This window comes from Ptychodera flava, chromosome 13, assembly GCF_041260155.1.
Source record: "Ptychodera flava strain L36383 chromosome 13, AS_Pfla_20210202, whole genome shotgun sequence".
In the NCBI taxonomy this organism is placed as follows: Eukaryota; Metazoa; Hemichordata; class Enteropneusta; family Ptychoderidae; genus Ptychodera; species Ptychodera flava.
In genome coordinates, this window is record NC_091940.1 from 28,388,989 (window position 1) to 28,403,783 (window position 14,795).

The following is a 14,795-nucleotide window of genomic DNA, read 5'->3' on the forward strand; positions in this document are numbered from 1 at the left end:
ATCTACCAGTCTATCACAATACAAAAAGTGACCTAGTTTCATCGAAGACAGGAAGAAATAAACTTTCTTCCCAGACTTAAAAATCATTTATGTCTAAGATGACTTTTTACTACTAAAAGTTACAAATTATGCTTAAATCCCCTTTTTAAAATTTTGGCAGAACAGCAAGATTACGAATAAAAAATTATATAGTGAAGAATGCGTGTTTGCCGGGAAATATCATCAACGAATGTAATTTGTATCATTCGACGAATTTCAGCATCAAACAACCAGTTGAGAGATTTCAACTTGAAGATTTAAAAAATTCGTCTCAGTAATATACTGTAACTTCATGAAAGAGATCTGAGTATCAGACAATGTATTGCATATCTGAAGGTAATATATTTGCGTTTTATCTTTCACAATATTTGACATGCGAAACAAAAAGAAAACCATGAAACTTTCCTTTTTATACATTTTTCTAGGACGACAATACTTCAAAGTTCCGTCAGGGATCAAGTGCAATTTTGACGGCTATAAATAATAGCCAAGTTTCTTCAAAGTAAGCACACAAGTTATTGTGTTGTTTTGTTGAACTGCTGTTGTTCTCATTCGATTCCTACGCCATTAAGAAGACTAGTATGAAACGAATATTCGTTTCTATACTTCCTCCTTGAAGTTAAGATGCCTCTCGTCGTTATTGTTGTTGAAACTGACAAAAGCCTTTGTTCGTGTTGATTGATCCAGTATAATGAGGTCACCTGGACGGAAGCCTCTTTCAAGGGTTTGTCCCGTCATGCGAAGATGTCATCAGTGTTGCTAGGGTAACTTTTAGCGCAAACAAACGGTGAGTAACAGCTTGAAACATCAAATCGACCTGTACATCGTCGACGGAAAGGATAACGGCGTTACTGACAATTGACAGATGAAGGACCAACATCGTGAGTGTCAAACCTCTCATTTATCCCGACAATTTGAAGATGTTGTTTCGCGTTTGTTTATCGGTTTACATCTAAAAGTTTGAGACTGTTTTAGAGAGTCCAGTTATTTCGTGAACTGTACCCCCATTGCCGCTATAGAGACGAATTCCAAAACTACAAATCTTTGATCATATTGTGGCGGCGCCAGTTCTGTTGTGTTCCCAGTCTCCCTTTTGAATATTTCATTTCGCGTGTTCGCGATTCACCTTAAAAGTGCACGTTCGGCACGCCAGAATTTTTGAAAACCTGTATTTAATTCACACTGAAATCAACTTCATGCGGTCACGGTCTAATGAATTACGCTCCTATATGTATTTGAGTGCAGATAGTGGACCAGTCAGCTTTCGTCCACAATTCTTATCTTATAATCCCTAAGTAGTCCAGTTAAAGAATAGACCTACATTCCCGTCGTAGAGACGTATTCAATGATTTTCACTTTGTTACTGTCTCAATTTTTAAAATCAATTTCAACTTCAAAGAGTCGATGTCGAGTGTCTGACACCCAACTATCATCTCTGCACGCAGTGTGACTTGTACACTTTTAAGTAAAACTGATGGAATCTGGTTTTCAGAGGAAAGAATGAACATTTTTGACAATACAGATGCCATATATAATTGCGTATGAAATAGCAAAATATTTCACAAGACAATAAATCTCCTTAATTGCGCTTCATTTATCACTCAAACCTATTTTTTGTTTTTCAAGCAGGACATATATATGATCAGATTATCATTATCAGGACAACGTAATCGACAACTGAAAAGAAAACAACAAACTTTCAATGATGGGTTTGAAGGCAGCTCCAGTCGCGGCAATGCTTTTTGCTGTCGTGTGTGTCCGGGCTGCAAATTTGTCTGGAGGGACACTCACAGACAATCATCATAACATCGGTGAGTATACAATTTGATAAACACACAGCCGACGGATGATATCAATAAATAAAACACTATGGAGTTCAGGCCATCCCAAACACTCTAAAGGAAAATAGCAAAAACTTAACACAGCATACCAGTGGACACGCACAGTTACGTTTGTGAAAAGTCCTGGTTAAACTTAAATTGTCAACTATGTTGATTTCAAATTTTCAGACGCGTCTAAACCACCTTTTCCTTCGATCAAGCATTTCCGATACATTGTTTGTACCAAAAAACAGTCCAAAAAGTCCAGATTTTTCAGCGAGAAATCCCATTGCAGACGAAGGTCCTCAAAGTGTTTTGAGGTTTAATGAACACTAGAAATAACGCGACTGCCTACGAATAAATATATCCACATATGAACTTTGACTGACATTGTCTCCATGACACCATATGTCTCAAAGACACAAGCCGGTACGCAATTACTTACTATAAACCATGTTCATCAAGAGCACACGTGTGGCACTGTAGATCAGCAAACGTGTGTTGTAAGGCATCAGGGTGAAATTTGAAAGGTAGGAGACAAATTCAGAATACAACAGAAAGCCTTAGCCTCTTTACAAGTAATCTTAATTATATCAAATTCTGTCTTTAAATCTTTCAATAGGTTTGTGTATTCAGATACGATAACTTACTGCTCCTCGGGGACAGATATTTGAGCTCTCAAAGTTTTTCGATTCTCTTCTATTTTTCCGCCTGTTACGACTAATTTTAAATCTTTCGGCGTAAGAAAAATGATCATCATCTGAATTTAGTTGCGCTTCAATACAGCGAAAATGGCGTATAAAGCCATTAATGATAGTTAATGAAAATAATTTTCTCTTAAAGTAAACCGTATCTCTCGTCCTTTCATCATAGATGTTACACAATTTTAAATCTTCTTAAACTTTGAATAGGCAGATTGAAGCGTGGGTGGACGATTCCATTAAGAAGAGGTTTTACAAGAGCACAATTTTAATTTTTTAGATTAAGAGACGCGTACTGCTTGAATGGTAAATTGAACATTTGAAGTTGAAGGACGCCAGCGACGAAACTTCAAAATCAGAAGATCGCTCAAATCTGATTCGCTGATTGTTAATCATTATCTGAATATCACGAAACCTTGAAACCGTCTTTCAATGTAAATATCTCCTTTAAGTACTAACAAATCGATGTATGGCGAATGTCATATTACCATCATTATGTCCATCATTATTTGTGTCGTTTGATTTTAATATGTAAATGCATGGCTGTGATACTGAGGTCAGCGTTTAAGACTTCAGACCCGCGTCAGTATAACAACGTCTTATCCTTCTATTGAAAGCCTATTTATAGACTATCAATGGTATTTTATCATTTCATTCAAAAGACAAACCAAAAAAACAAAAAATACAAACAAAAAACCCAAACCACAAACATAATTGTATTGACAGGAGACTCGTTTGCATAATATTCGGTATAGATGTGAGTTTCCGTAAAAGTTGCATTTAGGACTTGTCGATCGAATGATATGACATATATTTTACTACAACGATGGTATTTAGCATGTTTAATGCCATTGCCTCGAAATGCTTTAGCGCGGACCCAATCAGACCACAGGGCTTGTGAATGACCCATTAAAAGATAGTAAAGAATACTGCTATTAAACCTAGTTTTGTGTACGAGCCTTTTTACCTCATTCCTTGCTCTCTTCTCTCGCCCTATGCTTCCTCGCTCTGTGCATTGAGTCATGACGGTTCAGTGTTAGTTATCTGGTTAATTATGTATGCAGTAAGTAGTGAGCCCTCTCTTGGTGAACTTTTTGTATAGGATTTCTTCCTTGACGTCATACTTTTGAATGTCAAATGGTCACCAAGAGAGGGCTCACTGCATATTGCATACATAATTAACAATACACAGAGCGAGAAAGCACAGGGCGAGACTGAGAAGAGAACAAGGAACAAGGAACAAGAAAAACGGCTCGTACAGTATTTTTACTATCATTTAATGGGCAATTCAAAATGTCCAGTGCTCTGACAAAAGTCCCGACTTGGCATGTATTTATGAAAAGACACAAAACTGTAAAAACTGGTAAATAAACCGCACTGGCGTGTAATACATACTTTCCAGGTTTTTTATGGGGGATAGTTGTCATTCGGATATTTGCCTTAACAGGACTATCCCGCCAAAACTTTTTTATTGGGTTGTTATTGTCAACTGATGTGCAGCGCAGCGTTGCCCTTGTCATTCACAACCCGAAGTCAGGCATTAAAGACGTGTTAATGTGAGATTTTAAGCAGATGTCAATATAGTTATGTCAATATAGTTGTCAATGTATTGTCTAGGTATGCAGATTAGCAGCTCATTTATGCATGGGTTATTGACAAACAAAAAGAGCTGCGAACATCACCCTTTTGGGTTTGATATCTCCTCTGATATGCAGCACAGCCAGATGTCAAAAAAGAATCATTCCTGTTTAAGATTATCGTAAAACCGAGTCTTACAATCAACACTCTCTAAAATCTTTACAGAAAAGAAGGCACTGGGGGAGTGTGGCGGAATTTTCTATGACGATTTCGGACAGATATCTTCACCTGGATATCCTAGCTTCTATGGTACCAAACAAGATTGCACGTATATCATTTTAGCTGACATCAGTGACGCACAGATATTCGTAAGTAATGACATATAAATATACCATTACCTTTCTTCAATTGTATGGAGGGTAGGCTTTGTTACACGTTTCTTTGGTGTTCCTGTCATATATATCACTTTAGCTGCAGGCTGCAATATATGTTACATGCAGATGTGATATACATTATTTCAAACGCGACAACTTTTAACATAATTAGATTGCAACAATCGTTCAAGAAGACGTTCCGAAAAAATGTAAGCACAGTTTCACAATTTCAGTTGGCACACTTAATAGTCTTTCACTTTCTCTTCAGTTAATATGACATTATTAAGAATCGTAACAAATTCAAACCCTAATTTTGTTATTATCAATTGACAACAACTTGCTTTTTAATGACAATCACACCGTTTGTCATATAAAATTTAATTAAGTCGAGTTGATAAAGAGATGTTTTGCTGCTAACATATAGTTGTGACACTGCAGGTGGCTAATGACCGATCTTTCCTTCAGTTGTACTTCAGAATGTTTCATCTCGAACCAATCTACGATGTCGTCAAAATATACGATGGTGTATCGTTTTCCGGTACACTGATTGGCGAGTATTCCGGCGATTCAATACCAGATTTAGTCACGTCAACAACGTCCGCTCTTACCCTGACATTTTCCTCGGATTTTTCCGCCAACGGACCAGGATTTCTTGCAGGATATGTAACTTCTTCAAAAGAAAACCCATGTAATCGGGTAATGATGGGTGATTACGGAAGTGCACCATGGTTGAGACCTTGGAGCACATTAGAGGATATGACATGTTTCCTCCTAATAATTGCATCGCCGGGCAAAGCAATGCAGGTATAGACTTTTGATTTGTCTCACAAATATGCATGGATGACATTTTTTAATTGCAATGATTTTCAACAACATGCGTCAAACCTTTTCTGCCTCGGAACTCATCATTGTTATGAATCCATATTATCTCACGCTTTAAAATATACAATGCTTTTCATTTGAAAGGCCTAATCGTGTTACCTTTTCACGGAATAAACTGGAATTGCAACAAACACCCTTCAAATATTTTGATGAATATGTTTTTTCCCTTAATTTTAAAAACATTTACAATAATTTTCAGTTGAAATCTTCGTTCATCTTTTCACAGCAATACCTTCACAGTTTTAACAAAACGGAAACGACTCGTTCCGAGTACACTTGTATAGAACACGTATACGACGTTCAGACGGGAAAAATTGGAAACGTTTCTATGGGATTACTAGTTTGAGTCCGCTTGTGTCCACACACACAAAAATTAAGTTTTTGTTTTGGTATTTAAGCCGGTTTAATGCGCTCAGCATTGTAACGAAACAGCATTGTAACGAAATGGCTAACACGAGTGCTGACGTACTTTCATACTGCCTGTTGCTGTCAACAACTTCTTTGTACTTCAGTTTCAGTGCCTTTATCATGCGCTGGAACTGATCAGCTATCCTGTTTCAGGCCTTTTGTAGAGCCCTTTCAGTATTTTGTGTTTGTAAACTAGGATTTCTCTACATGTTCCTTTCAGTATTCTCTGTATACTTTCGTCCGCTCAGACTGAGATAAGCGGACTGATCTCAACGTCAAATCAATTATTGCCACGGAATGTAGTGTTCTGTTCGGCAGCCATGACGAAATAAATTTAGTGTTGGTTGTTGTTTGTTATATGTTACAAATACCTGTCGCGTGATGTAGTTTAAGACTGCTCTGACGCGGTTCAGTCCGTCCAAACAGCGAGTTTCGGATATAGTTAATCCCTACACCGATTCAGGTCTAGCCAGCTAACCCGTCTCAAATTTGAAACGTTTCAGAAGCACTTCGGAGCGTCTACACAGAACTTGTTGTGCCAGTATTGGACCAGAGCCACTGTAGAGGCGTTTGAATGGCCTGTGTGTGAACGGCGCAACAGTGGAAAAATTCTGCCCTGTCCATGTAACAAAGAATTATTGCTCGTGATTAAAATTACTGAAATTAATTGGAAAAAATTTAGTTAAGAAAGGATGTGGTTCTGGAACAGATATCCGCACGCTAATAATTGTTCTGACACTCGGCTGGCATACCTCTTGTGGGACTACTTTTAACCCTAATTGAGTTTATTAAGTTTTCGCAATCTTAGGCTGAATTCACAAACACTTCTGGAGCCGGGGGATAAGAATAAAAAAATCTCGGATTTGTTTAAATGCTCCCCGTAACAAACCCAAAATGCGTTCAAATGCACCCTCCTGCCTCCCTCTATTTGCCTCATTCTAAGGAACTCTACCAATTGAAGTGGGAAATGCCCGGGGTTTTTTTTTTGGGGGGGGGGGCAGATCGGGTTGTAATGTTTTGCGCAAGCATTTTTGGAGGGTCATACAATTTTACGCACGCCTGCCTTTTTGAATTTTTTGCACATATGATGTATCTGCATTTTGACTCGTTGCTGCGCAACTCGTCAAAATATGGACACATCACTCGAACAGACAAGGTATCTCCCAATTCGTGTAATAACTCCTAAATATAACCCTAGCCATATCTGTGCATATGTTTTTAATTGATATACATGTACTTTTTTCGGAATAGGATGTTTGCAAATGCATACATATATGTGGACATGAAATTTGATTTTGGAATGTCACCGAAAATGTGGATTCACTGGACATGGCAGTCTATGAAAAAACATGATATGTCGGCAACAAATATGGTCTCAGAATTTCACCCAAAATATTAAGCTATGGGTAAACTATTAAATATTTTCCCCGACAAAGTTTGCTATATGTGTGCATTTATATGTAAATCTTGTTTAATATATACCTTTAGGCTATAATACGTTTCTTGGTAAACAATAATAGTGCTCTCTGTACAGTTAAAAGCCAAACTAAATGAAGGTAAACATTACAGTTATTTTTCCTGATGATTTTAAAGGTATACAGTCACCTATAATCTAAATATGCCCATATATGGTCAAAGGGACGTTCCTTGGTATTCAAATTGCCCATGTGAGGGCGCTGTTTTTAAAAAGCGGCCACCCGCTTAAAATCTGTGATTGGTTAAATTTTCTCTTTCCATAGTAACTGAGGCAAAATTGGAACAGGTGACAGTATACCTTTAAATAAGCAATTGTACTACTGTGAGATGTGATCTTTTTTCATCGAATTTCTTGAAACTTTGCATACAAGTGATTGAAAAGTGGTTGAAAAGTATTTGCCGAAAGCTCAAAGAACGATTGAGAACATATATTGTCATTGAAATCCCTGCAGACAAAAACTTATGAAACTGGGACTCATAGGACTGTATTGTCGTCTGATCAGTAAACCTAAGCGAGGCACTCATTGATTGACGTTTGTCAGGTGTTTGTTTTTCCTGCCATAACAGATTGCATCAGAAATGAGAATTTGATTTTAAAGTGAACTGTTACAATAAAGTCAAAACACAAGCGAAAATTAAAATGTAAGTGGGCCGGAGTAAATATAATGTTTGAAACAAAAATAAAAGTGAAATCAAAACATTTATAAAAATGAAAGTCGAAAATGATTTTCATTGTTAAACTAAAAATCAAAATGCAACTCGGAACGAAACTTAAAATGAGAATGACTTTACCCTCAATATCAACGCAAAATCAAAGTGAAAATAGAAAGGAAAATGAATTTCATTGTGCAATTGTATATTGCAAATCATAACTGGAAATAATCGAAATTTATTTTAATTTCGAGGAATAAAATCAAAATTGAAATTCATCTTGAAATGAAAAGAGTTTCATTTTCAAAAATGAAGATGATGCTAACTTTAAAACAAAAATCAAAATGTATAGGAAATCTACAGTCAAAATAGCTATTGTAAAAGTGAATTTACTTGTATGAGCCAGATATGTAAATGCATTTTAATATTGAAATAAAAACGACAGCCAGAAGATTCGTCAATGCTACAATTTGAGTGACTATTAAAAGTGAATTCATGTGCCTCCTGTAGGAGATTACGCATTGTTTACGCAAAATCCCAGAGCGTCTGCTGAATGGAAAACTTAGTGCCCTCAAACTTGAAAAAGGTCGGGGGAATATACGCTAATAATAGTAAAAATATTACTAGCCATTGCACTCAACAGCGAATAAACTTTAAAATAAGATTCAATTCAAACTCTAAGTGAATTACCACATTATCAACATAGGTAAGTCTGTTACTTTCATCCGCCAGACTCCCTGGGGTTTACTTGTACACTTTGCACTCTGTATCAGACATGGTGATCGCTTTGAGTGTAATGCGATGCAGTCTTTCCTCATAAAATGCAATTAAATTTCGTCGACCACATCGATTCGGCTGATATCCTTATCTGTTGTTCGATACATTAAAATACAAATGGTTGTATCACCAAAAGATGTTGTAGGTCTTAGTTTTAGATAGAATGAATACGCATCGATATTAATTACATTCATACAATCCTGTACCGGAAATACCATTATTAAGCTGCTCTTTGTGTTACACGGATCCTTTAAAGTACAAAAGAGAAGGGGAGTTTGGATTCATTGATTTTGTGTCAGAGAGTGTCGGAAGCTTGGCAAGTTGTCAGTGATATTTTATTTTTCATTCTTCAGGCGAAGGTGTCGGTAGAGTTTCATGGATATAACGTTTCGGTCACCGCATATGATGGGCAATGTGATTCAGGCGTTTTTCTCGGTACAGAAAGCTTCGTTGATTACTACGAGCCGCCGATCTATACGAGATCAACAGGGCAGATGCTCTGTGTTCAAATTCACTCACGCTACGCACCTGATGTTTATGTAGAGTACACTTCTACCGAGCAAGGTAAGAAAATCGAATCAGTTCAATTTATATAGGTCCACCAGCCGATCCTTTCATTCTGCACTTAAGCTTGAATAATTCTTGAAGACTTTTTTATACTTTAATTCACGATGCTTATGATTATTTGTTTTTCATTACCTTACATGATCCTTAAGTTTTTATGTATCAGCGTTTTGAATAATTTCAACATCGCATTCATGGCGGTACTTTTAATTCGTGTAGTGTGTAAAATGTAAAGATTTTCAAAATTAAGAGGTGCCTAAAGTGTTAAAAAGTGTAACAAATATTTTGATGATAATGATAATGCGTAATGCGTAGTGCGTTTGGACGAAGCACGCAGTGTAGGTTGGTATTTTGAATGGACGGTCTTCAAGCATTTCAAACGTTTTAAAAGAGTGTTTCAATTTATACTTACAATTTCTGAAAGAAAATATCATTCATCATCATTAGTACATAATAATTTATCGTGTGAGCGATAGCTACCATTAGTTTCATCGTTAACTTCTTCAAGAAACACAACCCGTTTTACCCTTGCTTAATCGCCATTAGTTACTAAAAGACGTTTTTCTATGGTTTAGTCCTTTCGCATTTGGTCAGCTTTTGTTCCTTGTAACAAATTTTGGTCGAAAGTACCGTCTTTTTCACAAAGTGAATAGTTTTTCAGAATGCAAATTACGCTGTCCATGTTCATTCAAGTTGATTATAACATTGATGTTAATGATATATAGTATGTATAAACGCCACTCACTATGTATCACCCAATCGTTTGTCGGACAGCTATTACTGAATTCAGAGGTTTGAAACATAAAAGTAAAGCGTTTCTAATTGTTTAATACTGATTTGTAAGACTGTGTTTCAGAACATTTACCGTATAATTAAGGGATCGTGATCAAAGGTTTAAACTATTGGGATATCAGACAATGCTTATAGGACCGCGATTTAATTCAGAAAAGGCTGCTGTGTTAAATTTTACATTAAAAACATTATCGATATCATTCAAAAGTACATATTTCACCACGTCCATGAAAGAAACAGAAGATAAACTATCAGTCTCTGGTCGTTTATAATCCCGCAAATTCATTTCGTATAGACACGGTTGAAAAATCCTACTCAAATCAGACACTTTACAAAAATTGTGTCGTATCAAACAACCATATATCAAGTTGCTTCAGTTTTATAGTAATCATGATGGCGTTTGCAGAAATGCAACAGTGCTTTTGGAAATGAACTGTTCAAAAACTATCATTTTTACCAATTGAGTTGTAACATCTTTATTATTAATTTCCAGACTGCTCATATTTTCTAGATTAGAACCTGGAATGTCAGCACCATAATATTCTTGAGCAAATAACATAACATTTTTATAATAATTATTTACTGAAAGAAAGACGAAGTTTCTGTCTTTCAAACATGCATAAATATCTTTCATTACATTCTGTATCTTATAATTTAAAGCCTGAATCTTTCGCTTCCGCTATTTAGGATTCAGTGAATTTTATCAAGACTTTGGTTGGCAGACTGATTCAGGTGGGCATTTTGCTTGGACGACGGATATTTCAAGCTACATGTATGCGCTCGGAGAGTGTGGTGGCGATCTCTCCCTTAACTCGGGATCATTTGCTTCACCATCATATCCAGAAGCCTACCAAAATCAGCAAGACTGTTATTATACTGTAACAGTGTCCTCAGGCAACATTGTAGTGGTGAGACTGTATATGTTACTTCTACGTTACATGTAATTTTCAGATAAATTGACAAACCCTAGTCAGAAAAAATTTACATTAAAATTAATTTTGCCAATGGTATATTTTCACAGTTGGTTAAATGACAAAGTTTAGTTCAACAGGCAAATCTGATTACTTACTCAGATTCATATCTTTAATATTGTATGCAAAAGAAAGAATTGTGGCATTGCTGTATGCATGGCTTGAATGTTTGAAGTTCTCCAAGAACTTTGTCACCACCACTTGTGTTGTTAACTATGAGAAAAGATCGGATAATCGATTATACACGAGAATGAGACACATGATCGACCCAATCATTTCCCCTGCCCATCTCCCTACTTGGTTCAACTCGTGTAGTAAGAAGACGTATTTCGCCCTTCTGCTATGCAGATGACATATTCGATTCCACTTCCATTCTCTCAGTCCATGAATCAGCTGCAGTAATTCTCACTACTTTCATAGCATTGCCGAAAATTGGCTTATCACAGACCAATAGCAATTAATCAATGTGTCTCATTAAAGCCCTACTATAGCTGTAACTGTCTAAATTTGTTGACATCAAAATATTTTTTCCTATTCTTTCCTGGTTCTCTCTGAATTCTGCTTCGGCCCCTGAAGGGATATTATGACAGAACTCCATGATCTCGGAGGTCGCTCTGTGGCGTTTCGAAGGCATTTCTCGCAATAGCAGGACACACCCGACATTTCTTATCTGAATTCCCGAAGGCGCTTTGCAAGGGTCTTTTGACTTGTCTCTGTAAATAGAATCAACCTTTATGTGTTCTCAATTTATACTCCTCATTAACCCATTGCACCGATGTACACGCGGCGTCTTCCGTTGGCACTGCTGTTTCTTCTAGCCACCTCATGGGCAGGCAAGGTGCTTCCCTTCTCATTCTAATCTCTGAATTATGGTTAGGTGCTCGGCTTGTAGCATTCACGACACCTGCCAAAAAGACGGTTTTAATGTAGAGATTTTAAATGTAGATAAACACCTTTTTCTTGAGTAACCCTGATTTATAAGTTTGCAGGAGATATTGCTGTGTCTCTCCACAAAAAAAATGATTTACGAATGGTTTTCTATTTTTAATTTTGTCCGAAAGCTGGAATTCACAATGTTTGACACAGAGCCATGTTGTGATTTCGTCGAAGTCTTTGATGGGAATTCCAAAACAGCGGATACATCTCTTGGCAGGTATTATGGCTCGAAAATCGATTCCGAGATCAAGTCATCAGGACGCAGCCTATTCGTGCACTTTCATTCCGACCACTCAGAAACCCGAAAAGGTTTCTATGCCTCTTTCAGCACAGGTATGTGTGGACATATTTACTCCATTGTTCTGATAGAAAAAATATGAGTTTGTGGCAATAAACAGTAAGAGTTTCATATCCAGCTCTTCAATCTGCATCTATGTAATTTAGAGTCACCATCACTAACGCATTATTCCTTCGTCCTTTGTTATAAGATAAAGGGTCGGCATGAAAGAACTGAGCTATGTGATATACAACGTAACGACCTGCTGTTGTAGGTTTGTCTACAGGCTGCGTTTCCGTTTCAGATCAAACAAGAAACATTTGGGTGATAGTTGGCTGCGTAGTGGGGGCTTTTGTACTCCTTGCATTGGTTTCGGCCGTCGCTATCATCCATATCCTAGTAAAGAAGAAGAAAAAGAAGTCGACAACACGCCTCACAAAGCCGATTGACCGTCCAAAACTGTCAATGCGCGATCCAATGTAAGTCGTTTTATATCTTGCAAGATTAAAACTACCATAATCACTTTAATATGGGAAGGTATTTGAGTATATTAAAGCCATACATGTTTGAATACATTGCGTGAATCTGCACAGATTAGAAAAAATACTCCACGGATCCTTATTTTTCAGCTTATTCCTTTTAATGTAGGCAATTTAAATATTCTTTTTAATGTATGCAATTTAAATTACCTGAAGATGTTCATTAAAACTGTTATGCATTTATGAACTGAATACGATGTGAAGGTAGAGTTATACGTTGCATCTCCGTTTTGTGCCTTAGACAAAATAACCTTAAATAGAATAGGTTACAACCTAAGTTTCAAAATAATGTAGATTTAAAACCATACTCACATATAACTGATATATATATATATATATATATATATATATATATATATATATATATATATATATATATATATATTGAGTATGCGTGATTTCACGTTTTCAATGATTTGTACAATTAATTCTTTGAAATTTTTCGCAGACCCGAACCAGACGCAACAGCAAAGACACATCCGGAATCAGTCGACGCCGGGGAAACTAACCGTAATGCCACCAACACGCCATCGGCAATAGAAAGTCCGTCACCAAACATTCCGGGCTCTCTTGAGGATATTTTTTCTCCGTAGTGAAAGATGGGAAAGATATGAATGTTTGTCCATGTAGCTGCAGCGACGATACAAGTAATTGATAACAAGGATGCTGAGATGCAACATTATATCAGACTATCTATATAAGTCACATGATTAGTAAGACATAAATATATGGCTGTGATAGCACTGGACAAAACCTAGTGAGCAGCGAATCACTTATTTGTAATTTTAGGAACTTTAAAAGTCGGGTTGGAATACCTTTGTTTTAACACAACAAACAAATAAGTTATGCTTAGATCTATGATGATACATTCTTAAAGGTTTAACGATCGTTCGACACCTTTTGCTTTGGTGTTTGTGTACGAAGCAAGGTTACGTTTGTTTGCTGATCGTATACTGTATTCCAGATACTATTTAAAATTAAACGGCTGAACACAAAGTTTATCGTGGAAACATATATCCATTTTCAATTTCAGACTTAAGAGACTTGATGATGTCAACAGAGCTTGTCTATGATTGCAAGAAGGGAGGTGCAAAGTTGTATGCAAATGAGAACAAGTGTTGCGCAGTGTAGCGAAGTCAAATTAACGCTATAATTGAAAGCTCAATGTGTTAGAAGTACTCGTTTATGTTGAATATACCTCGGATCTTGCAGTGTATAGTCTATTTACTCACATTTAACATAACTCTGAGTCTATAATGGTGTCAATGTATGTCATTTTTGTTCTGTAAATTCTCAATTTGTCCAGTGCTTCTGGTAAAACTTAGGCACTTGTATATACATGCTATCGTCATACGTGACTGTTATCTAGATCTCTATGTTGAAGATAAATGTCCTTGTTTCAAGAAACACATATGAAAAATTATTTACACATACTTAATATCATATAAGTATATATATATATATATATATATATATGATAGCGGGTTTGTTTGCATATCTGCATATTATTCAGTGTGTCTGTATTCGATTAAAATACATTCTGAGTTTATTAAACAACAGGCTTGTATTAGGAAATGTGTTATGAAACTACTTTTCCATCTAAACCGACTGTGACTTAGTCGAGAAAAAAATGTGTTTTTAGTAGTCGACATTTAGCAAATGTGATGACTTTGATACAGTATTCGTCTTTACTTTACTTTACCCAAACAACCCGCGGCCTGGATTAGCGCAAGATCTTTCACCGGTTGGAAAACAATACCACTTGCAGATTATTCGTGTGAAATGAGTTGAAATAATTTAGTATTGCGTTTTTAAACCTGATATTACATGACTCTAAAGGGACGAAGACGACAAGCAACGCTTTCCGAAATTCGCATCACTCCAATTTGAACTTTGAGGTTTGTTTTTATATTTTAGACTTCTGAAATAGCAATACCTACACTGCAAATTTTTCTGGTTTGCCGGCCAGCTAAATTCAAGCCAAAAAATAAACCGGCTTGTTTGTCAGTA

The 14,795-nt window shown here is 36.4% G+C and overlaps 1 protein-coding gene across 1 annotated transcript; it reads left to right on the plus strand.

The window, feature by feature from the left end:
• Nucleotides 1-821: 821 nt before the first annotated feature.
• On the plus strand, nt 822-14,186 carry LOC139148742 (bone morphogenetic protein 1-like). The gene is made up of 9 exons (XM_070720208.1): nt 822-920; nt 1,669-1,850; nt 4,364-4,506; nt 4,978-5,316; nt 9,060-9,270; nt 10,750-10,970; nt 12,095-12,302; nt 12,551-12,725; nt 13,234-14,186. Exons 2-9 carry the CDS (start codon nt 1,742-1,744, stop codon nt 13,376-13,378), a joined length of 1,551 nt encoding a protein of 516 aa, XP_070576309.1. The 5' UTR covers nt 822-920; nt 1,669-1,741; the 3' UTR covers nt 13,379-14,186.
• Nucleotides 14,187-14,795: the final 609 nt, after the last annotated feature.